This window comes from Abramis brama, assembly GCF_963993115.1.
Source record: "Abramis brama genome assembly, chromosome: 24".
NCBI lineage: Eukaryota > Metazoa > Chordata > Actinopteri > Cypriniformes > Leuciscidae > Abramis > Abramis brama.
The window spans coordinates 3,148,589-3,171,661 of NC_139986.1; the positions used below are offsets into that span (position 1 = coordinate 3,148,589).

Consider the following 23,073-nt stretch of genomic DNA (forward strand, 5'->3'; position numbering starts at 1 on the left):
ATTTTGATGATATATGGCGTATACATGCATAGCAGGAGAAGGTCAGGAAACATTTCCAATGCAGTGTCATTTACACCCCATCTCAAACTGTGGATTGTGTTTCATTTTTTAAACTGTATGACGAAAATCATTTTTGCAATAAAATGGCAGTTTTTTTTCTGTCTAGCTATGGATAACTTCATAGCAAAAATAAACAGACAGAATTCTAAATTTTTCCATAATTTGAAGAAATTAAATCTTTATTGAAAATATAACATAATAATTATATTCACTTCACACGGGCTATTAATAAGATTTATTCTGGGCAAAACTGTATGGAAGTAAAATAATGACAAATGTTTTTGAAATAAAAAAGCTTGTTTTCATTTGTTTTTATGAATGAATGTGTCTCTCACCCGTTGCTCTATAGTTTTCGTCAACAGCCGCTTGCGCCCCCTGCTGGTGAGATCGACTAAAAGCTATGGAGATCATCAATCGGCAATCTACTGATATTCCTGCCGTTCCCAGATGTCAAATGTTGAAATTTCTGTTGAATTTGAACCACTGAATTTGTGGAAGCGAGGCGTCTGTCGAATATTATAGGTTGTATTTTTAAACAGAATGAATATTTTGGAAGTGAAATCTGAAAGGTGAATATGGATTATTGAATTTTTAATAATGAAAATGTGTTTGAAATGTTTTTAATTGAAATATTCACAGCTTAAATATACAACCATGTTAAATGTCAGCCGATACAAATGCAAGCCCTAAAAATACTATGCATTAAAATGCAAACAGGGTTAATGCAATGCATATTTTTTGAAGTAGTGCAATTCAACTAGCTTTTTTATTTTAAAAACATTTGTCATTATTTTACTTCCATAAAACTGGCACAGTCACAATTATTGACAAATATTTTCAAAAAATATTCAAATGTTTTTTGTTTTTTTTTACTCTTTGTTCAGATGAACATGTAAGGCTAAATCTTTTTTTCTTTTTTTGGCATGAAACAAAAAATACCATAGTATTTGTTTGCCTACTCTGACTAGCATCTGAATGAAACACTTCTGGAACAAGAATAAATGATTCTGATGTTTGTGGTTTGCTATTGGCTGATCTCATGTGAGTGACAGGTTATAGCCCCGCCCTCGTCATCAGAGAAGAGAAGAGATGCTGCAAGAGGAACTTATTCTGATTCAGGATTACCAGGAACATGAATTATAATGATGTGCACAGATAAAGCATTTACAATAAATATTGCAAGAATTGTTTATTTTAATTCCATATATATATATATATATATATATATATATATATATATATATATATATATATATATATATATTTTAAGATTAAAGGTCTGGGACAAGGGCGAAACAACAAAATTATGAAATCATCTGAAAGCAGCAAAAATCCTGAAAGCATGCTGACATTCACTCAATTCCCATTTCAAGAAACAACAATAATGTCCCAAAGAGGAATAACACAATTAACGTTGTTTAAACACCTTTCCCTAAATGCAGTATAACGTTCAACATAATGTGAGAATACACTCTAGACACTCTGAAGAACAGGTCCTCTAGTTTTGAAGGATCACTACTGGATGAAAATGGTTGCATTAACGCAGGCAATCTGGAAGCCATCTTGATTTATTGCATGTAGGTTAAGATGAAAATCACCCTGTGGAAGAAACAATGCAATAAAGACATTTCAGTTCCATGCTCACAATAAATAAAAGCATAGATGTTTAAATGGAATGTAAAAGCCAAACCTTTAGAGGAAGGTCTACTTTAGACTTAAATGATGATTCTATGATGAGGAGTTCTGGAGAAATTAAAATTAAATACATTTTTCCTAATAATTTCATATTACATTCAACATACATATAAAAATGACAAACACAACCCAAACCTTCCTGTGCTCACCTCCACTCCTGCTTCCACAAAAAGTGAACCGTGGGAAATGAGGAAGACAGAGGGGTTCGTCCCGACTGAATACATGAATGTGTTTTAGCAGCAGCTCAACTGATGAATAAAGCTCATCGATGGACTGCCCTGTAAGAGAACACACAGTTACTGCTTCAAGGCTTGATTTCATTCATCTGAAATGATCATATTAATAAAGATGAAAATCTCACTCAGAATAAGGGCCAATCTGATTGTCATAGGATCAGTCAAACTGTTAGGGCAAGGCAGGAAAGTGAATCCTACATCCTGTAAAGGGTCTGAGACAATGAAATCAGAAAAAAAGGCAATTTGAAATACATTTTAAGATAAATTGAGCGGTTTGAAATGAATATAAGAAATCATTAGTTGATGTAAATGATTGACATCTCTCAATCAAACATCACAAAAATAACAAACATTCAGAAATGTGCATATAAATGTATACACCATTACGGTAAAAAACTGGCAGCTGTGGTTGCCAGAAATTTACTGTAAAAAATACGGTAGCAACATTTTAGATTTTACAGACTTTGCTTAAATTTACAGTAATAAACCGTAGTTAACTATCTGATATAATGTTAATTTATTGACCTATTGAAATTAATATCTGTTTTGTACCATAGTTATACACTGACAACCACCAATCACAATGGTGATGAAAATCACATGATGATTTAAAGCTCATCACAAGCAGCTGTTTCACAAGAGAGTTAATACTAATATAGAAGCTGCACAGTGTCATTCACACAAACACTAAACACCATCATGGTAACACACATGAAATTAAAAAAATGCAATAAACATTAATTTAACAACATTAAATGTAACATAAAACCATAATGTCATAACTGATTAGAAAAAACTAAGAAAACTATGAAGAAACATAGTTATTTCAACAAAAATATATCAAATGTAAAGTGTCATGCAGGGAATTGTGGGAATGTCCATTTACGTTTTTTCACTGCAAATTATACAATGACTTGTTCTTTTTTCACTTCCAAAAACTGTAAATTTAACAGTATTTTACAGTAAAATTACATTAAATGTACCGTTAGATCTATCACAGTTGTTTACCGTATATAGTAAGGAAACTTTCTGTCAACCAATTAACAGTTTTTCACTGTAGCATTTTTACAGTCTGACCGTTAAAATCACGATCATTTTTTACAGTCAAGGCTGCATTTCAATGATCAAAAATACATTAAATATAGTAAATTTAAAATATAGCTGTTTTCTATGTGAATATAGTAAAGTGTAATTTATTCCTGTGATCAAAGCTGAATTTTCAGCATCATTACTCCAGTCTTCAGTGTCACAGGATCCTTCAGAAATCATTCTAATATGATGATTTGATGCTCAAGAAACATTTATGGTTATCATCGATGTCGAAAACAGTTAATATTTTTGTGAAAACCATGATAGTTTTTTTTAGATTTATTTTGACCAATTTAGTTCAAAAGCACAGCATTTATTTGAAATAGAAATCATTTGTAACATTACTTTAGTATAACTTTTGATCAATTTAATGCATCCATGCTGAATAAAAGTATCAATTTCTGTTAAAAATATCTCACTGACAGTGTGTGTGAGACACTGATCTCACCGCAGCTTCTGTAGGTCACCGTGAGTCTGTCTGAGTTGCACACTGTGTGAAGAGGCCATTGGTGATCCTGAGAGTAAACCCAATTCATCTGAACAATACTCAGAATCAGAACCAACAACATATTATCACACAGACGTAACTTCATAGCCTTTCAGTTAGACACAGAATCTGACTAACTTCTCATGAATTTCAGGTAAAATACGCGGAACGAGGCAACTTAACTTCTCATTTGTGTCAAATGATAATGTCAGCGTGACACAAGTTTCACTTCCCCGTATTCACTAACAAGGTTTTATTGACATGATCTCATACATAGACACTTCCTGAAATCCAACTGAATATAATATATTTTTTTATTGTAATTTTTTAAGAATTATTTGTATATTTTGACACGACTGGAGTGTTTTAATACCAAATGCATGCGTGGCACCATAAAGCATGGCATGGGAAACGTAATGGTATTGGGGACACATGTCTACAGCAGGCGTTGGAAGGATCTACTAAGTTGCTGGCACTTTGAAAATGGACCAATACTTGGGGATCCTGCTGAACACAATGTAGCCAAGAATAGAGGATCTGTTTTGAGATCAAATGTGTATTTTCCAACATGATAATGATTCAAAACTGTCTTCAACTCCTCAGTCCCCTGACCTTAAAGCCATTGAAAACATGTGATAAGTCATGCAGGTCTTCCAGTGAAGCTCAACATTGGGAAGAACTTAAGGAGGATTGGAAAGAAGTTTCAAAGCTGAAAAGCATGCACAATGCCCAGCGGGAGAATGGCTGCTGTAATAAAAAACACGGGAGAACCAATAAAATATTAATAACTAATTACATTTTAGTCAATGTATATAGATTTTTGATTTCTATGCCTTTTTTTGCATAATAAAATAAAACACATTTAATTGTATACTGGAGTTTGCCTTTCTTATCAAATTATTTAGTCATTTTAACCTTAACTCAATAAAACATAATCTTCATATTTTGATTGTTTAATAGAACCTGAAGTGTCATTAAAAGCAAATATTGTGCAAATATATTCTCCGGACATCACTTTTGGCCATTATTGTAAGCTCATCCATCCATTAAATCCCAAATCAAGTAATGTCACACACATTCCAGCAATGCATGTTGTTGCACGTTCTTAAAGTCCCCCTGTGGTGAAAATCAAGCCTTTAATGTTGTTCATATGTTTATGTGGTGTTTTTAATATGCTTTAAGTCAACACCATTGCTGAGTATTTTCTTCTTAAAGCCTGGGACACACCAAGCTGATGGACGGCCGTCAGGCAGTTTTTGTGCGTCAGCAGACAAAGTTTTCTCAGTGTGTTCCGCACCGTCGGCAGAAATTGGTCGTCGGCGGCTTTTTTTCGGCTGATTCGACATGTTGAATCGGTGTTGGGCCGTCGGTGAGAGAGAGAACTCTGATTGGCTGTTCAGCTTAGTGAACGAGTCAGTGCACGAGAATAATAGCAAAACAGCAAGCAAAGAAGTCAAAACACAGATAGAAGGCTATTCTAATGTTACGTCATCTTACCTGAGTGTTCCTTGGCGAATATTTCAATATTAACATGAGCGAAGTGGAAAAAAGAAAGTGTTTAGCAGGATTGATATTCAAAACGGTAAGCACAGACTGCTTTGTTCATGGTTTGTGTGCCGGCAGCGTCGGTTTCCCTTTTTGAATGACCTTGTAACCAATCAGATCAGCGTGTGATCGTCAACGAGAGGATCGCGGGGATTATTTGCATATTCATAGAACCGCATATACTAAATGAGGCAAGGGTGTCGAGTTACATTCAAGTAATTTCAAGGCATGAATCATTTTTTTTCAAGGACATTTTTTAATGGGGTGATATAATGCCCTTGTTGAGTAGAGCGCTTTGGGACGGAGCAGAGACAGACCAAAGGCCCACAGCATGCTGGAGAGAATAGGCGCTCAAGGGAAATTGCAGAACTCAGAGGCGATTTGAGAAGACTAAAGAAGGTTTTTCGGCAGGCTCCTGAAGACGAAAAACCTGCCCTTAAAGAGATGCAAGATAACGTAAGGGAGCGCATAAAAACCTTGAGTGCCAGTGAAGGGATAAAGGAGGCGGGAAAAGGAGAGGGTCAGGTTTATAAAAAAACCCTTCAAGTACCTGTCGGGGCTCCTTGGAGTTAAAAGATCAGGAGTGCTAAAGGCCCCGAAGGAGGAGGTAGAAGAGCACCTCCGTAAAGTGCACAGTGACCCAAGGCGAGAGGAAGAGCTCGACCTGGAAGGAAAGCTGTGCAGCCCAGAGGAGCCGACAATCTCCTTTGATGACGGAGAGCCCAGATGGCAGGAAGTCAATGACTTCATCCGAAAGGCAAGGGGAAGATCTGCACTGGGGCCGAATGGAATTCCGCACAGAGTTTACAAGAACTGCGAGAGGCTGAGGAGACGTCTTTGGAGGCTACTTAAGGTAGTGTGGAGAAAGAACCATCTGCCAGACAGTTTTCTTATTGCCGAGGGCTGGAGGACTCTTCCAGCTTGAAAGACTTCCGCACAATCTCGCTGTTGAATGTGGAGGGGAAGGTGTTTTTCGGAATCTTGGTGAAGAGGCTGACCCAGTTCTTGATTAACAACAAGTATATTAATACCTCTGTACAGAAAGGCAGAGTACCAGGAGTCTCCGGTTGCATCGAACACAAAGGCGTCATCTCCAAGATCATCGAGGATGCTAAGAGGAACCAGGGAGATCTAGCAGTCCTGTGTCTTGACCTAACAAATGCTTATGGCACAGTGCCGCACAAGTTGGTCGACCACACACTCAGAGCCTATCACGTCCCCCAGAAGGTACAGCTGCTCCTCTGGAACTACTTCGGGCACTTCAAGATGCGCTTCACCTCTGGTGACTTCACTACCAACTGGCAGAGATTGGAGGTCGGAATCGTGACCAGATGTACCATCTCTGTGATTCTGTTCACAGCAGCGATGAACCTCCTCGTCAAGTCAGTGGAGAAGCCTAGACGGGGAGCTGTGCTGTCAAGTGGAGTCCAACAGGTCCCAATCAGGGCTTTTATGGACGACTTGACAATAACAGCAAGGTCAGTCCTGGAGGGCAGATGGATCTTGGAAGATTTGGTAGAGCTCACCACAGCAGCTAGGATGGAGTTCAAACCCTCAAAATCGAGAAGCTTGGTCCTGAAGCGGGGCTGTGTGAAGGACCATCCCAACAGTCATGGAGAGACCAGTAAAGAGCTTAGGGAGGTGGTACAGAGCCGACCTGACTGACAAAGCAAGCGTGAGGGAGATGCTCAACCAAGCAGAAGAATGGCTGAAAGCCGTGGAGAGGAGTGGCAAGTACAAGGTATGGGGCTACCAACATGGCATCCGTCCAAGGCTCCTGTGGCCACTGCTTGTGTACGAGGTCCCACTGATAACAGTGGAGGCTTTGGAAAGGAGAATTAACAGCTTTCTCAGGAGGTGGCTGTCTGTCCCCAAAAGGTTTTGTTCTATAGGGCTATACAGCTCAGGGAGCAAACTGCAATTGCCAATTACATCAGTTGTGGAGGAATTTAAGACAGCCAAAGTTCGGTTGGGCATGATGTTGCGCAACAGTGATGATCAGGCTGTGCGACAGGCCAACATCATAGTGAAGACGGGACGGAAGTGGAAGGCCAGCGGAGCTCTGAGGGAAGCGGAGGAGCACTTACTACATGCAGACATTATGGGCACGGTGACCCAGGGGGCTGGGCCTGGGAGTCATCACTCGAGCAAGCTGGAAGGAGGCAAGGGCAAAGGACCGGAAAGGGATGGTGCAGAAGGAGATTCGGGCTGTGGAGGAAGAGAGCAGACATGCCAGGGCAGTAGCCTTGAAACAGCAAGGCAGCTGGACCCGGTGGGAAAGTGTCTGAGGAAGATCCCTCAGTTGGAAGGACATCTTGAATATGGAGGGGCATCGGATAAAGTTCCTCCTTAGCACCGTGTACGATGTACTGCCAACACCAACAAACCTCCAAAGATGGAAACTGACAGAGGATCCCTCCAGTGCGCTGTGCAAGAGACTGGCAAACCTGGAGCACATTCTGTCATCCTGTCGGGCAGGCCTGACTGAAGGGAGGTTTAGGTGGCGCCATGATCAGGTGCTGGCACAACTGGCCGATGGACTGGAGAAGGAGAGGAAGCGGAAAAGAACCAAGGCCCAAGACAAAGGCCCCTGCTTCATTGGCTTCCTCAGGCCTGGGGAGAAGGCAGGCAAGGAGGACAGATGTTTTGGGATCCTAAGTACGGCAGAGGACTGGGAGATGAGAGTTGACCTCGGAAGGCAACTCAAGTTTCCAGGGGAGATTGCCATAACCATCCTCCGACCAGATATCGTACTCTGGTCCCAGGCAACAAGGCAGGTGGCCCTAATAGAGCTGACGGTACCCTGGGAGGAAAGGATCGAGGAGGCACATGAACGCAAGCTAGGGAAGTATCAGTCCCTGATCTCTGAGAGCCAGCAGAGGGGTTGGAGAGCCTGGAATCTACCGGTGGAGGTGGGTTGCAGGGGGTTCCCGGGACAGTCACTTTGGAGAGCATTGGGGACTCTTGGGGTCAGAGGGGCAACCCACAAGAACCTGGTGAATAATATTTCAAAGCAGGCAGAGACAGCATCCAGATGGCTGTGGTTGAAGAGGAGCGAGCGGTGGCTAAACCAGGCTGGCAGAGTGGGCGGGGGTCAGAGCTGAGTGGTGAAGTCCTGAATGACCGAGGGAGCAGTTCCAGGACGCTGGTTCTGCTGTCAAGCCCCATTGAGATGTCGTGGGCTAGTTGATGAAACACCGGTGAAGTGGGGTGCCCACTTGAAAACCCTGTGAAGCCAACAGGTCTGAACCATGCAGCTCTGCCCTCAGTTGGAGACGTCTTAGGGGAGCGACTTCTATGCTAGCCACCCATATAAGGAGCAGGACGTAACTCCTGCCAAGTCTGGTGGCTGCGATATACCCTATCGTTTAAAGACACCCCCTTTTACAAGATGTAAAATAAGTCTCTGATGTCCCCAGAGTGTGTATGTTAAGTTTTAGCTCAAAATACCCCACAGATAATTTTTTATAGCATGTTAAAATTGTCCCTTTTTGAGGGTGAGTAAAAACTAGTTGTTTTGTGTGTGTCCCTTTAAATGCAAAAGACCTGCTCAGAGGGCGAAGCTACAAGAGCTTGCATGTTAGCAGCTTGCAGACACGCACTAAAATGTCAGAAACTGTTCTGCCTTTTATGTTCAAACTGAAGTCGGACAATAATGGAGAGACTCAAAAAGAAGTGACAACATGTAGAATGCAACAGGACATTTCTGAATGGCTAGTTGATGAATTTCTGTAGCTGATGTGGAGTTAACTATCTTCAAATAGTTAACCTAGAAGTGAAGTGAACCGGGAGCACTTCCCATAAATCCTGATGTACTCGTTAATGGCGTCTACGCTAATATTAGTCTCTCTGTTTATCCCGAGGTTTACCGCAGTCCACCAGATCCAGGCCGTATCCAATCTGATGAAGGACCTGTGCAAAAAACACACACACACACACACACACACACACACACACACACACACACACACACACCAGATCTGATGAAGGACCTGTGTCTGGACACGACGACAATGCAGTCCTGAAGTGTCAACTAGTCTCTCCCCTGTGAAGGCCTCCTTCCCTTCCCTTTACCTCTGTACAGATAAAACTTTGTCAAATAATTCCAGTTCACATGGCTACGCATGAAGCGATAAATAATTCTGTATTATAAATTTACATATAAATTATAAAGGCCATACAAGTAATTTGTTGAGGTCAATTTGTAAAGAAAGACTACACGCCTGCGCACATTTGTATTCAAATGCGCATACCTATAGACTAAACACGTAATACGCATGTGCACGCCGTCAGCGTTCTCACAGGCTTGCATTTTTGAAGTTTGCGCAGAGAAAACTCAAAAGTTAAAAGTTAATAACTAACGATATCACAGACGTGAATCAATCAAAACTAACTTTAGTTGGACAATAACTTTATTCTGGAGCTGCTGTAAAGCCAAAACAATCTCTGTTACTTTAAATTCCTATTATAACTGTAAAGCTGCTTTGAAACAATCTATATTGTAAAAAAATCTATATAAATGAAGGTGACTTGATTTGACTTCAAGTCATTGATTAGCATATTCTGTCATGATAATCTATAAATCACTCATGTGGGAACGGTTGTAAGATGCCTACAAAGAGACATGCGATTGCATTTGTGTTATGTACTGTATTGCAATAAATGTGAAAAGACGGATGCGACAGCTTGAGCAGACTCACAAATGTGCTCGACTACAACAACTTATCCTCTTCTCATGGATTCTCCCTTTGTTGTGTTTCCAGGGGTGGGGTTTAGGTAAATTTTAGGGTTTGTGATGTCACTAACCCAGGAGGAAGCTTGTGTAGTCCCTACCAGTCATTTGTTGTATTCCTTAAAAAGCCATTTCTGTAAAGGAAAATAACTCCCTTTGCTTTGAACTTTGCAGATGTTGTTTATGCTCAAACAGCAACATTGCACACTAACTAAAGTTAAAAAAGTGAAATCATAATCAACCACCCCTTTAAATATGCAATTTTGGTGATCAAAGATGAACTTTAAGGGATACAATTATTGACTACAGTGATCTAAAGCTTATTTAGACTGCTGTGATAAAGCTCATAATTCTTGAGCAACACTTGCTGGCTGATGAAGGAATTGCTGTATATGTGAAGCATTGTTTGGTTTAAAAATACAAAGGTCATATGTATTAATTTTTATTTACACTCTAAATGATTTCAGTCTCAATGCATTTTTGCTGGAAAATGTCACTATCAGTTGTTTAATTGAGAGATGTCAATGATTTATGTGAACTGTTGATGATTGATTTCTGCAAATCACATTATATTATTTTACTTTATTCTCAATTCAAACACCTCATTTCAAGGTACTGTGCGTAAATCTTATCATTAACGCTTTAGAGATATCTTCAAAAGACCTTAAGGACTCACTTCATAACTTTTATAATTAAATATCATAGGAATTGCTATAATATATTAATGTTATAATCTCATCTATATGTTATTTACAGTCTGGAATATGCTGCTGTCATCAAGAATCAGAAGCAAGGTCACAGAGTTGTATGTCGGACTGACCTGATCTTGGGATCATCTCGGCTTCGGACGTTCTGGTTCCATGGATGTGTTTTTCTCCAGTGGAAGAGGAAGTCCTGAGCCTTTATTAATCAGCATGAGGCTCTTCATGAGCACATCAGCCTGGAGTCTCCTCACCCCAGCAGAACATCTACTCTTCTACACACACTGTGAGTTCTACACTTTTAATAACTCTTTAGCATTAATACAAAAGTTTGGTTGTGTTTTAGTTGTGCTTTCCTCTTGCCATGCCTCACCTGATATACCTAATATGTTTACCAAATGGGCAGTCTATAATGTCAGTAGATTTCTAACATTAAAATGATCTGTTCTCCAGACAAACATCAAGGCATCTTGTATACATCATGTCATTACAACCCAACCTCACTTTGCCCTCGGTAAGCGGCCGTATTCCCTTTGCCAAATCAAATTCAGATGAGTATAATCCATCTGAGTTTGTGGCTTTTGATGATTTTAGGCCAAGGGGACCCCCGAATGAAGGTAAAGTCTTACCTGTGTTTGCATTTAAACATGCCCTAACCAAAATAATTTACCACAGTCTGTCAGCAAGTCTTTTCTTCTTCTTCTAGAAACACAAGCTGCAAGTCTCTCAGTATTGAGCGTTGACATGCGTGTGACGGAGAACAAAAAAGACCACAACACTCACAAGTACGTGAGCTCCAACCTCATCGTGCGCAGGAATAAAGAGTTCACCATCATCATCAAATTTAAACGGGACTTCAATAAACTGCAGGACAATGTGCAGTTGGAGTTCCTGATTGGTGAGATTCTGCATCCAATAAAAAATCTCAATGCATGATAAAGTACATCTGTAATGAAGAACATTGCATTAGTACATGAAATATCACCATAGTCTAATACAGGTCATATCTGCTGTTCTGCTCATTTCACAGGCAGTTCACCTGATGAAAACAGGGGCACCTACATCATTTTGCCCATCGGTAAAGAGAAACCCGAAGTGCGCTGGAAGAGTCGTGTGGTGGAAACACAAGGAAATTATGTGACCGTTGGCGTAACACCAGACGCCAGCTCCATCATTGGCCGGTTTCAAATCTTTGTTGTAGTAGTGAGTGATTTGGGAAAACAGCGCACTGAGAGGAACACTGACACCGATGTCTATGTGCTGTTCAATCCTTGGGACCCTGGTGAGTAAAACAGTTACGTTTAAAGCAATAAGCCCTGTGAAGCCATGGTTTACAGTGAATTTAGAAAACCCCTTTAGCTGTTCTAAATTCACTACTCTATAAACCATGGCTTCACAGGGCTTATTGCTTTTATAAAATGGTTAGTCTATACAAATATAATTTAAATATTGATGTAATGAGGTCACAGGTCTATGTTTGTAGAGTAATTTACAACGGCTTTGAACGTGGCTCAACCAATAGAAATCAAGAGGCCCCTTTTATAAAATGTTGCACAGAAAACCATCCTACATTTGATCTTACAATCATTGTTGAAATTGTGAGCAATCTCCGCCTTGTAAACAGCACCTAATTAATGTCATTAACATATAAAACAGCACCAGTCAACGTCCAAAACCTTTACTTGAGAACGGTGAGCAGGAAGAAGTGCTTAGAATTCCAAATGCTCTCTGCCACAAGGAAAAGTATGTACGTTTGCTTAGACCCTGACATGACACTAAGCACTTTTCCACGTCAAATAAGTTTTTGTAAATATGGATGTTAGCATGGATTTTAGTAGCCTGGCAAGCCAGACCTACATCAAGATGTTCTTCATAAACGGCTGTCTTTCAAATTCCCTCTGCACGCAATAGGACAGCGCTTAAACCAACCAGAGCGTTTCCCCAACAGCGGAGCTAGTTGATAGATTCAACTTTTGCCATATCTGGCCGGCAAAACGACGAACACATCTTCCTTTTTTTAAGAATGACTTAAGTGCCGTTCTTTGCTCTTTTCTCAAATAAAAACTTAACTCCAAGTCCTCCAGAGTCGCGGCCAAAGCCGATTCGAAAGACCGTTGTTCTCCATCAGCAGCCGTCATTCTTTGTTTTCAAGTGGCAGCCGTCGCAACTCTGTCGTCATATGTTAAGCCCGCCCCCGCCTACTCTATACACAACGTGATTGGCCTGACCCAATTTAGGTTTTTGCAGCTAGAAGGTCTATTGAGAGTTGCTAGACCCCCCTGGCTGCGAAATACATTTTGCTGCCGCTAGGGTGCGTATAGATTTCTAGGCTAGGATTTTAGTGCACACATCCAGCAAACTTACATTTTTTGAGGAAGGATGTATATTGTATGTTTTTCTACCCAGCGGATGAGGTGTACATTCCCAGTAAAACCGACAGAGAGGAGTATGTGATGAATGATGTGGGGGTCATCTACAATGGAGATTTCAATTACTTCACCTCGCGTTCATGGAACTTTGGACAGGTTGGCAGTAAACCAATTTTTTTTTCCCAAGGAAATAAACAAATTTTCTCCTATTGAGCTCATGTCCATATGCCATCACTAAACTCTTTTCCTGCCAGAGTATTGTGTTTAATTTGCCAGTCATTGCCAGCATTTTTGGTCATATTCACAATTTTTTTATGGACCCCAGAATATTTTGTCATACGAATATGTAAACATTGAATACTTCAAAAGAAAGAACAGAGCTTCTGCTTTTAAACAACAACAAAAAACATTGTATTCTTTCTTTCAACACTTGAATGTGTTTAAATTTAATAAAAAACAACAACAATTCGAACAAAAAGCTGAGAAAATCACTTTTTAATCACTTTTTATCAAAGACTTCATCTGGATTGGATTCAGAACAATGAACAAAACATAGGCTGCGTTCAAAAACATAAAAATGCTGCCTTCAGAGGACACATTCTAGGGTATGAAGGCATCAAGGTACGTCTGAATCCAATGTTAGCTTCACTTCCTCTCTCCTGAGATGCCTTCATCTGATAGATTTTTGAAGGAAGCATTGATGTATCCTTCGCTACCTTTGAAATCCCACAATCCTGTGCTTTCCATTTTGTGACAGCTGAGCTAAAAAATACAGATGGCGTCTGAAAGTTGTGAATGCTGGTCAATTTGTGTAAATGTACATTTTTCACCAACTTCTGATGTCATTTTCAGCAAGAAATTAATACTGTAGTAATTAAATAATTACTCACCAAAGCTCATTAATCTGTTACGCTGCCTCAGAAGCTTGTCTGAAATCAGTTTCGTGAGGTGCCTTTGTGTGCAAACGCTGCCTGCAGAGTCATTGCTAATAAGGCAGCGAAGAAACAAGTCAGCTGCTTAAGTTTTCGGTTGGAGCCATAGATGGAGTCCATCAACAGCCCCAAAGCCCCATTAGCTAATCAAGGTGTGTTTGATTAGTGTTGAAGCTGAATCCAAAATCGCCCGCTTTTCATCATTTGTTGTGGTGTCGGAAACCATAGTGGACTTTATCGAGTGCACTCATTCTATCCCACATTGCAGCGCCATAACGAGTGTACAATCGATGTGCACTCGACGGCTGTCCGAGTTCGCTCACTCGTATTCATTCATTCCTTCAAGTGAACCGTATTAGTGGACTGACGTAGGGAATAGCGATCAAGGTATATAGGGGGCAATAGGGACTGTCCATTAAACGATAAGCTGACAAAATATTCACATTAAATGTGAAGCCTCTCCTCCATTGACATCCAATAAACTCTGGTCTCCTCCACAGCATTACACTATTTTTTGCTGACCTTGAAGGCTTGCCTTGAAGCAGCTTTGGATAAACTTTGGCCCTCCAGGACCAGGATTTGACACCTATGAATTAACTTCTTATGTGTTTTCCTGTAGTTTGAAAAGGGGGTTCTGGATGCCTGTATTTTTGTTCTGGATTCTGGGAAAGTACCACTAGTTTACCGTGGAGGAGCCCTTGAAATTGTTCGGCAAGCATCAGCTCTGGTATGATTTTATAATTAGTAATCAAAGTATGGACTATTCCACAAACCCATTTTACATGAATACACAAACATATAATACATGTTGTTTATTTAGGCTTTTTGGTTTATATGGTTATATTTGGTTATATTTCAGATAAACGCCAATGATGATGGCGTCCTGGTTGGCAACTGGAGTGACGATTACTCTGGAGGCACAGCACCGACTGCCTGGACCGGAAGTCCTGAAATCCTGCTAAAATATGCCAAAGAGGGTGGTGAGCCTGTGTGCTACGGTCAGTGCTGGGTGTTTGCCGGCGTGCTGAACACTTGTGAGTATGGCCACTGCGCATTATTTGGGGCGTCCGTTTGAGAAGTTTTTCTTCATGATAGTTTAAAACATTTTCAGAATGAAGTAATTGTAGGCTTGTGACATTTAACAACACATTTTACCTCTTATTTTCCACCCAGTTTTGCGCTGTCTTGGGATCCCTACACGAGTCATCACCAACTTCAACTCTGCTCACGACAACATGGGCAAACTGAATACAGACATTGTGCTGGACTATGTGGGGAGATTAGACCGAAGCCTAACTAAAGATTCAGTCTGGTGTGATACAACAAATAGTGTTACATTCAAGTGGTCCTAACTCCTATACTGCAAAAAATTGGTGCCTTGGTTAATATAATTAGCAAAATTAGTTCAAATTAGTTTAGATTTTATCTCAAACATTGCATGATTTTTCAGTATGTTAATGTTAATGTACTATAAATCCAATGTTATAAAACTGACAGGTTGATTAGTAATACAGTTTAGTTTTTCTTAAAGGAATTTCCACTGCTGGAATGAGGTGTACATGAAGAGGCCTGATCTGCCACAAAAATTCTCAGGCTGGCAGGTGATCGACTCCACCCCTCAGGAGACCAGTGATGGTATGATCCTTGCCATGACTTCTGGCACATCAGAAATATACCTTAAGTTATATACAAGTCATTTTCCTTCTCTCATTCAGGTCTTTATCGATGTGGCCCGACGTCTGTCAATGCCATCAAAGAGGGAGAGCTCAGCTATCCGTTCGATGCAAAGTTTGTCTTTTCAGAGGTAAGAAAGATGCCTGATGCCTAAATCCAAATTTGCAAAGGCACGGAAAATGAATAGCGTATTCTATGGAGCCCCTAAAAGGACATAAGGGGACATGGCTTACTGCGGTAGTCGGTTTGATTTCACTTATCACGTGAAGATTGTAGGAAGAGATGACTGACAGGACGTTGTCCAAGGATTCGGTGCACAACAGATCTTATCTTGTAAAACTATAAAATTATATACAATATAATTATCCAAATATATAATTCAGAGAGAACACAAAAACGTTGGGTAACACTTTATAATACTGTTCCTTCATTAATGAATAACTCTTCAGGAACAAATGAGAAACACACTATTAATATTCTAGTTACTACTATTAACTAACAAGAAATTCTGAATAATGAATTAGTTCATAGTAGTGCATAGTCGAATGTGGTAGTTCACTATTAGCTAATCAGTAACGACTATTTTTCATACCTCATTGAAGACTAAGAACTACTATATACAGGTTCATAATTAATAATGCATAATGTATAATATAAGGTAATGGTAAGCCATTAGTAATGAATCAAGTGTTACTACATCCTTCTAAAGGGACTACTAATAATTCGGATCAGTATTCTAAAGTGAAAAGCTTGATAACTTGATCCAAATATGTAGTAACACTTGAGTCATTACAAGTGGGTTACCGTTACATTTTATTATAAATTATGCATTATTCATGTTAATTCTGAACCTGTACATAGTAGTTATCTGGGAGGTATGAAAAAATATAGTTATTGATTAGCTAATAGTGAACTACCACATTCAACTGAGCGCTATTACTTACTAGTTTGTTAATCAAGTTTAGTTTCTTGTTAGTTAATAGTAGGTACTTGAATGTTAATAGTGTGTTACTCATGTGTTCCTGTGTAGTTATTCATTAATGAAGGAACAGTATTTTAAAATGTTACCAAACATTGAAAAAAATGTTTTCATCCCATCTCATATTTTTTTCCATCACCATGTAGAACATGTCATTTCCTTACCAAACATAGTATTCAGCTTCAGGCACATCCCTAATGTCATTTCTCGTTGATGTTTATACCTTTAGATTTAATTTACAAGACATTAAAATCTTAGCTACTGTACAAGCAAATGGGCATGAAAACATTACTTTCTCTTGTCTTCAGGTGAACGGTGATGTGATATACCATCAGCCTGATATGCTGGGAAAAATGAAGGTTATCAATGTGGACACTGCGTATGTTGGAAAGCTCATTTTGACAAAAAAAACAGGCAGTAGAAACTATGAGGACATCACTTCTACCTATAAATACCCAGAAAGTAAGTTTCATTCCATATCAGTCTACAGAATTAAAAAGTGATGTGACATTAGATCAGGAGTCATTAGATCATTGCAGCTATGTGATTCAGACTCTGATACGACTGACACTCCGCATGTGAACTCCGGATGTCACGGTAGCTTACAGGGATTTCCTGAGAAAAATGAATCCTTTTAGGGTTGGAAGATAAATTTGAACACAAGCCTTGGAGAGGCCTCAGTTTACCATTGTATTGTAAGGGCCTTGGTTTATTAATTTGGTGGGTTTACCAACCTTTTGTTCGCAACCTCATTTGGTCTAAAAGTTAAAACATCTCAAAAGCCTTGAATGTTTATCTATCCTCCTGGGTCACTTGATGTTCAAGGGCAGTCCAAATAAATTGTGTTGCCTTCTGGATTCTTGGATTGACAGTTTAACATCACAGCTGGTTTCAATAACTCAAAAGCTCTCTAGAGTCACTTAGGAGACTCAGCAGAGCCCTTCAGTTATTTAATTATTCAACAGACTTCCATAAGGATGCCAAACAAAAGTAGTTTGACTGATGTTGTGGGAAGCAGTGGAAAATCCCAACAATTTACCTTCTGACTCTAGAAACCGTCAAGGAGAGAGAGGCCTGGCAGAATGCAGAGCGTTCCGGCATGGCTACCAGGGATTACTTGCCACAGCCAGAAGCAGGAGTGACCATCGAGCTCCAGGCCGACGCTGTCAAAATGGGCGACAACTTCAAGCTGACGCTGAACATTAACAACCAGACCAGCCAGACCCGCACTATCAATGCTACCATCACTGGCTGTGTGGCGTTTTACACGGGCGTCACCAGTGCGACCTTTAAGATTGAAAACAAAGCTGCAACTGTGGAAGCCTCGAAGAGTGAGTCACAACTGTTTCAGTAAAACTGCACATTACTTTGAGATCGAGTTATAACAGCTCTAAGGAACTCTAGGAACACTGTTAATGGATTAGGCTACAGTGTGATCATAATATCTTTACAGCTAAGTCCCTGACGGTAGATGTCAATGCTAAGGAGTATACACCGTACCTGGTGGAAAAGGCCAACCTGCTCTTTGTGGTCTACGGGCATATTGAGGAAACCGACATGTCCCTCACCACAATGAAAGTAGTCACTCTCCAGCCTCCTAAACTCACATTAACGGTAAATACCCTCAATAACCATTCTTAAGGGAACTCGTGTGTAGGGCTTGGTATTGATACAGATTTCAAATTTTATTAAAATTCTGATTCAAATTTGATATTGATTTATTTAGAAATAGTTAATGTATATGTGTACATTTTTCTTGATAGGATAACCCAAAAAGGAGCATTCTGTCATAATTTACTCATTCTCAGTGTTGTACCTAACCTATATTTATTTATTTATTGATTTACTTTAATTAAAAGGACAAAAAATGGTAGAAAGAAGCTAACAAAAATGAACCTTTATAGAAAAAAAGAACATGACTATCATTAAAGCTTGGACATATAAAAAGCGAACATTGCAAGTTTGATCTACATGTCAGAAAGAGCTCAAGCGCATAGAACACATTAGAAATAGGATTTGGCATGAGTTTACTGTCATGGATTTGTCATGTTGCGCCACATCCAACGTGGAAAGAATCACTAATTATAAAAGGTCGCTTCACTCGCATCTGTTGTAGACATTTGTCAGCTGCCATCTGCTTGATGGGAGTTGCGTGAATAAAACGTAACAAAACATTTTTTAGCGCATCAACTGAAAAGAGTACTGATAAAAACACAATAAGGGCTTGTTCACACAAAATGCGTTTTTTCTTTAAAAAATGAAAACGCCTAAACGCGGGCAGTGGAATGGGGAAAAAACGCAAGGTCTCGAGATGCGTTTTTTCAAAAGTTGAACTGATATTGACACTTTTTGCAGATTTGGCAGATTTTATGTTATTTTATATAAGATTTTCCAAACTTACCTGTGTACATGTACAAAGAGCTATGTAAAAGCACTAAATATTTGTTGGTGCTCTACAATATAATTCATCCACAGATGACTGGAACCCCCCAAGTTGGTAAAGTTCTCATGATCAGTGTGGATTTCCGGAATCCCTTTAATTTCATCCTGCAAAATGTTCAGCTCCGCCTTGATGGACCTGGTCTGATACCAATCCAAATGAAATCTTACAGGTAAACTTCATATTTATATCACACTGCCTATTGAAATAAAGCAAATGCAAATTAATAAATAACTGTCTTGTCAACAATTCCACCACACACCCATAAACATGCCCAGACATATACAAAGACAAATTTATTTATTTTTACAGATGTCCATATGCATTTTACATATCTTGTTTTATTTATAATTATCTTTTTGTGTGAAAGGTCCTGTTTATGTTGCGATCAGAAATTGGCAGTATAAAACTAAATACACCTTTGGCTGAATTCTCTAAATGTTTTGTCTCTTATGTCTTCCACTTGCAGCCAGATATTACCTGGTGGCTCAGTGAAATATATAGTGTCAATGGTCCCTCAAACTCCTGGAAAGAAGGTGCTGATGGCGAGTCTAGACTGCCCTTTACTGAGACAGGTCACCAATCAGCTCGAAATTGAAATATTGAAAGCTAGATGAGTGAACAAGAAGGAAGGGCAAAATAAGATAAAACAGAGTTTCCAGCTTCTTTGCTTTGCTTTATCAATGTTCCTTTGAAAGAGATTCAATTAATCAAATGTTACATTTCATTTAGAGCTAATTCCTCCTCCTCACCATACAGAAGTTCACTCAAAAATGATATCAACTCATGTCTTTTCAAACCCAGGTGTCTTTCTTCTGTGGAAATTGTTTTTTGTTTTTGTTTTTTTGTGTGTGGAAAAAAGCAGGGTTTTTGGTCCATATAATTAGTCAGAGGTTTTGGTGACTTTTAAAAACTTTTATATCAGCAAGTGTGAAAACTATAATATAGTGACATCCATTGAAATCTGTAGCAATCATTAAAATGTGTTTTGTTTGGGGTAGATAATACTAACTGTATTAATCACTTTATATTGTTAATTTTTGTCTGCTATAATGCTATGGACTTGGGAGGCTGCTGTTACTAGATCTGTCCCCCCCCCCCCCCATCACTTACTATCTGTTGTTTGATCAATAAAGTATAAGAATGAAAGTTTGATTCTTCTTTATTAACGTCCACAATAACAGAGTCATTCAGTTCCTGCTGCACATACATTCAAGTTCTTTTTCACCCGCCCCTCTCGCAAGATTTACTCCTGGTACGGTAACACTTTAGGGTCAAAACAGTCCATCAATACCACTATCTACATCCTCTTTCTTTAGCTGTGGCTCCTGAACATGAGAAACTTAGAATCACATACTTCTGCACTAACAGCAGGGTTATGATAAATTTGCAAATATGACCTAGTTTACATCAAACTGAACTCTGTGGGTGTCCCACAACTAAATGGATTGTCAAGAAAATGAAACATTATGCAAATCCTAAAGAACACAGTATTATTTCTGACATTTTGGATTCATTAGACTTGAGCAGCAAGTTTAGTTTATGTATTTTGTATTTGGCCTAGAGCAGGGGTGCCCATGCTTTTCTGAATGGTGATCTACCTTTTAAGTGACTGGGTCAGAATGATCTACTACTCACATTACGTGTCTTTTTTAATGTACCAAAACGAACACACAGTGTCATATTGGCTGCTATTTTTGCTTTAATGTTTCACACTTAAATCATTAGTAATTTATGATTGAGTTTAATTTCCCTACCAACACTAAAAATACAGTAACAACAGTAACAGTCCACAATAGAAGCTACTAATCAACATGCATGTGATTTCATACACAGTGGCACTTACATTACATTTCCCATACAATTCAGTACATTTACATCAAAATCCACACATTGAAATGTAACTTTACCCATTCAGGTAGCACACACACACACACACACACACACACACACACACACACACACACACACACACACACACACACACACACACACACACACTCACACACACACACACACACACACACACTCACTCACTCACATTGAAATGTAACTTTTTTTTAACACTAGGATTTTCTTTTAACATACATAGCCTACATATACAGTGGCAGTCATGTCGTGGAAGACCATTCGAATAAAAATGCACAATTGGGCTTTGTCTGTGATGTCCGTAGACTCGTCCATCTGTAGTGAGAAGCACTCGCAACAGTCAATGTCAACTGACAACAAACAATGTCAACAAACAAAGTCCCTTTTATGATACTTTTGTGATGTTTTTTTGTCTTTTATTATTATTATTTTTTGCGTGACAGCCCCCAGTAGGCTAACGTTACTCATTTACTTTTCATTATCGACAAGAAGAGTCTCCATTAGGCTACATATTCAAAAATGTCCCTTTGTCTTCCACGGAAAGTAAACTTAAGGATTTGCACATGAAGGTGAGTAAATGACGGCATAATTATCATTTTTGGAAGAACTAGTCCTTTAATATGCATTTCAAGGCTGAGATTATGCATTGTCTGCAGATCTAACGTTACTTACACAAAATAACATCTAAAGCGCATGTGACAAAGACAATATCTTTATGAACTTCAGAAAAATATTTATTAGATTTAGGTAGGTATTAACTAACAGACAGACAGACAGACAGACAGTTATATTCAAAACAACCCCAAATCTTACTAACTTACCATGATAAAGTGCTTTAACATTTAAACAGATCCAACAAATAAAATGAAGAAAAAACATTATCTGTCGATATCTGTCTGTATAATGTTGGGCATTGAGAGTATAATGGAAATATAATTAACCACAAACCAACATGAGACTTCAAGTCTTTTAAATAAATGATTCTCTCTTCTATCCTTTTCTTTTGGTATAGAATTAAAATACCAGTTCGGGGTTCCTCTTTCGGCTGTTGTTGCAGCCAACTGCACAACATATTGCAGGCATTACCGTTTATATACTGTCTATGGGCATTACTGAGACCGTCGGTCATAAAGATGGCGGCGCAAAGCTACAGTGACGTCATGTGAACCGAACTAATTGATGACTGTCAGTGAAGACAGGTTGCTGAGTCGGTCAATTTCAAACCACCCAGAGTATGAATCAACAACCACCAGGTAATGGTGATTCTTCCATTCAAATATGTCTGTGGCGACAAGCGACCAGGGCAGGTCTGGGACTGTGTGCAGTTTTAGCGGCTCTTTTTGCTGGTGGGGCCTCAGGCTGTTACAGACGCTGCATGCCATTATGACAGCCTGGATGTCCTCATTTATTGATGGCCAGAAAACACTTCCCTCGCCCTCCTCTTAGTGGATTCAACTCCTGGGTGTCCCAGGTGTAGCACCTTCAGATATTCAGAGTGCAGGGCACTTTCCTTTCATGATGACCCTGTCTTCGACGGTAAGTTCATCACGGAAACTGAAGAATGGTCTCACCTCTGTGGGTAAGCTGCACGGACGTCTTGGCCAGCCCCATTGAATGAAATAGGTGAGTTTCTGCAACACTGTGTCTGCAGCAGTGTATTGACAGAGCTCTTCAAGGCGCCGTGGAGATATTAGTTGAACTGTCATCATCTCAAACTCTGGCCGTTCTGACCTCTGGGGGCTGACGTTGCGTCTTGGTGCATGGGAAAGGGTGTCGGCTAAGTAGAGGTGCTTTCCTTTTTTATAGGTGAGAGTCAGGTTTAATTTTTGCAACTGTAGCATCATGCGTTGCAGGCTCGCTGGGATGGTGTGAAATGGTTTGTTGTGAATGGTGACCAAGGGCTGGTGGTCGGTCTCAATCGTGACCGGCTTGCTGTAGACGTAGTCGTAGAACTTGTAGCAGGTGAAGACCACTGCTAGAAGTTCCTTTTCTATCTGTGCGTATCTCGTCTCCGTTTGGGTCAGTGTGCGAGACGCGTATGCCACCGGATTCCCCTCTTGAAGGCAGGCAGCCCCTAAACCATATTGTGAAGCATCGCAGGTGAGCATCACTGGTTGCCTTACATCATAGTAATGGAGTACATTTGGGCTGCTGATGCAGGTTTTGAGCTTGTCAAAAGCATTCTGTTGGTGCTCTGTCCAATACCACACCACTCCGTTGTGAAGCAGCTGACGTAGTGGTGTGGTAAGTTCACTTAGGTTTGGA

General features: G+C 39.6%; 2 protein-coding genes across 3 annotated transcripts in view; one reads left to right on the forward strand and one right to left on the reverse strand.

The window, feature by feature from the left end:
* ly86 (lymphocyte antigen 86) overlaps nt 1–23,073 on the reverse strand; it is a 47,322-nt gene continuing 24,249 nt past the window's right edge. Inside the window, exons 1-5 of one of the 2 annotated variants that reach the window (XM_084102437.1) lie at nt 3,529–3,740; nt 2,117–2,203; nt 1,905–2,033; nt 1,751–1,803; nt 15–1,659 (exon numbers count right to left, since the gene is read on the reverse strand). In XM_084102437.1, the coding sequence (XP_083958563.1) occupies nt 1,576–1,659; nt 1,751–1,803; nt 1,905–2,033; nt 2,117–2,203; nt 3,529–3,673 (498 nt within the window). In that variant the 5' untranslated portion in view covers nt 3,674–3,740 and the 3' untranslated portion in view covers nt 15–1,575. Of the gene's footprint in view, nt 1,660–1,750; nt 1,804–1,904; nt 2,034–2,116; nt 2,204–3,528; nt 3,741–23,073 lie in introns of those variants that run through there. The other variant, XM_084102438.1, reaches the window with a different exon arrangement.
* Nucleotides 11,027–19,556, forward strand: LOC311075198 (coagulation factor XIII A chain-like; the record flags this gene model as incomplete). The annotated part of the gene is made up of 14 exons (XM_084102415.1): nt 11,027–11,162; nt 11,252–11,443; nt 11,576–11,827; nt 12,952–13,070; nt 14,466–14,573; nt 14,706–14,880; nt 15,020–15,158; nt 15,378–15,481; nt 15,562–15,650; nt 16,808–16,961; nt 17,552–17,830; nt 17,953–18,113; nt 18,975–19,111; nt 19,409–19,556. The coding sequence occupies 14 exons, from the start codon at nt 11,027–11,029 to the stop codon at nt 19,554–19,556; spliced, it is 2,193 nt and encodes a 730-aa protein (XP_083958541.1).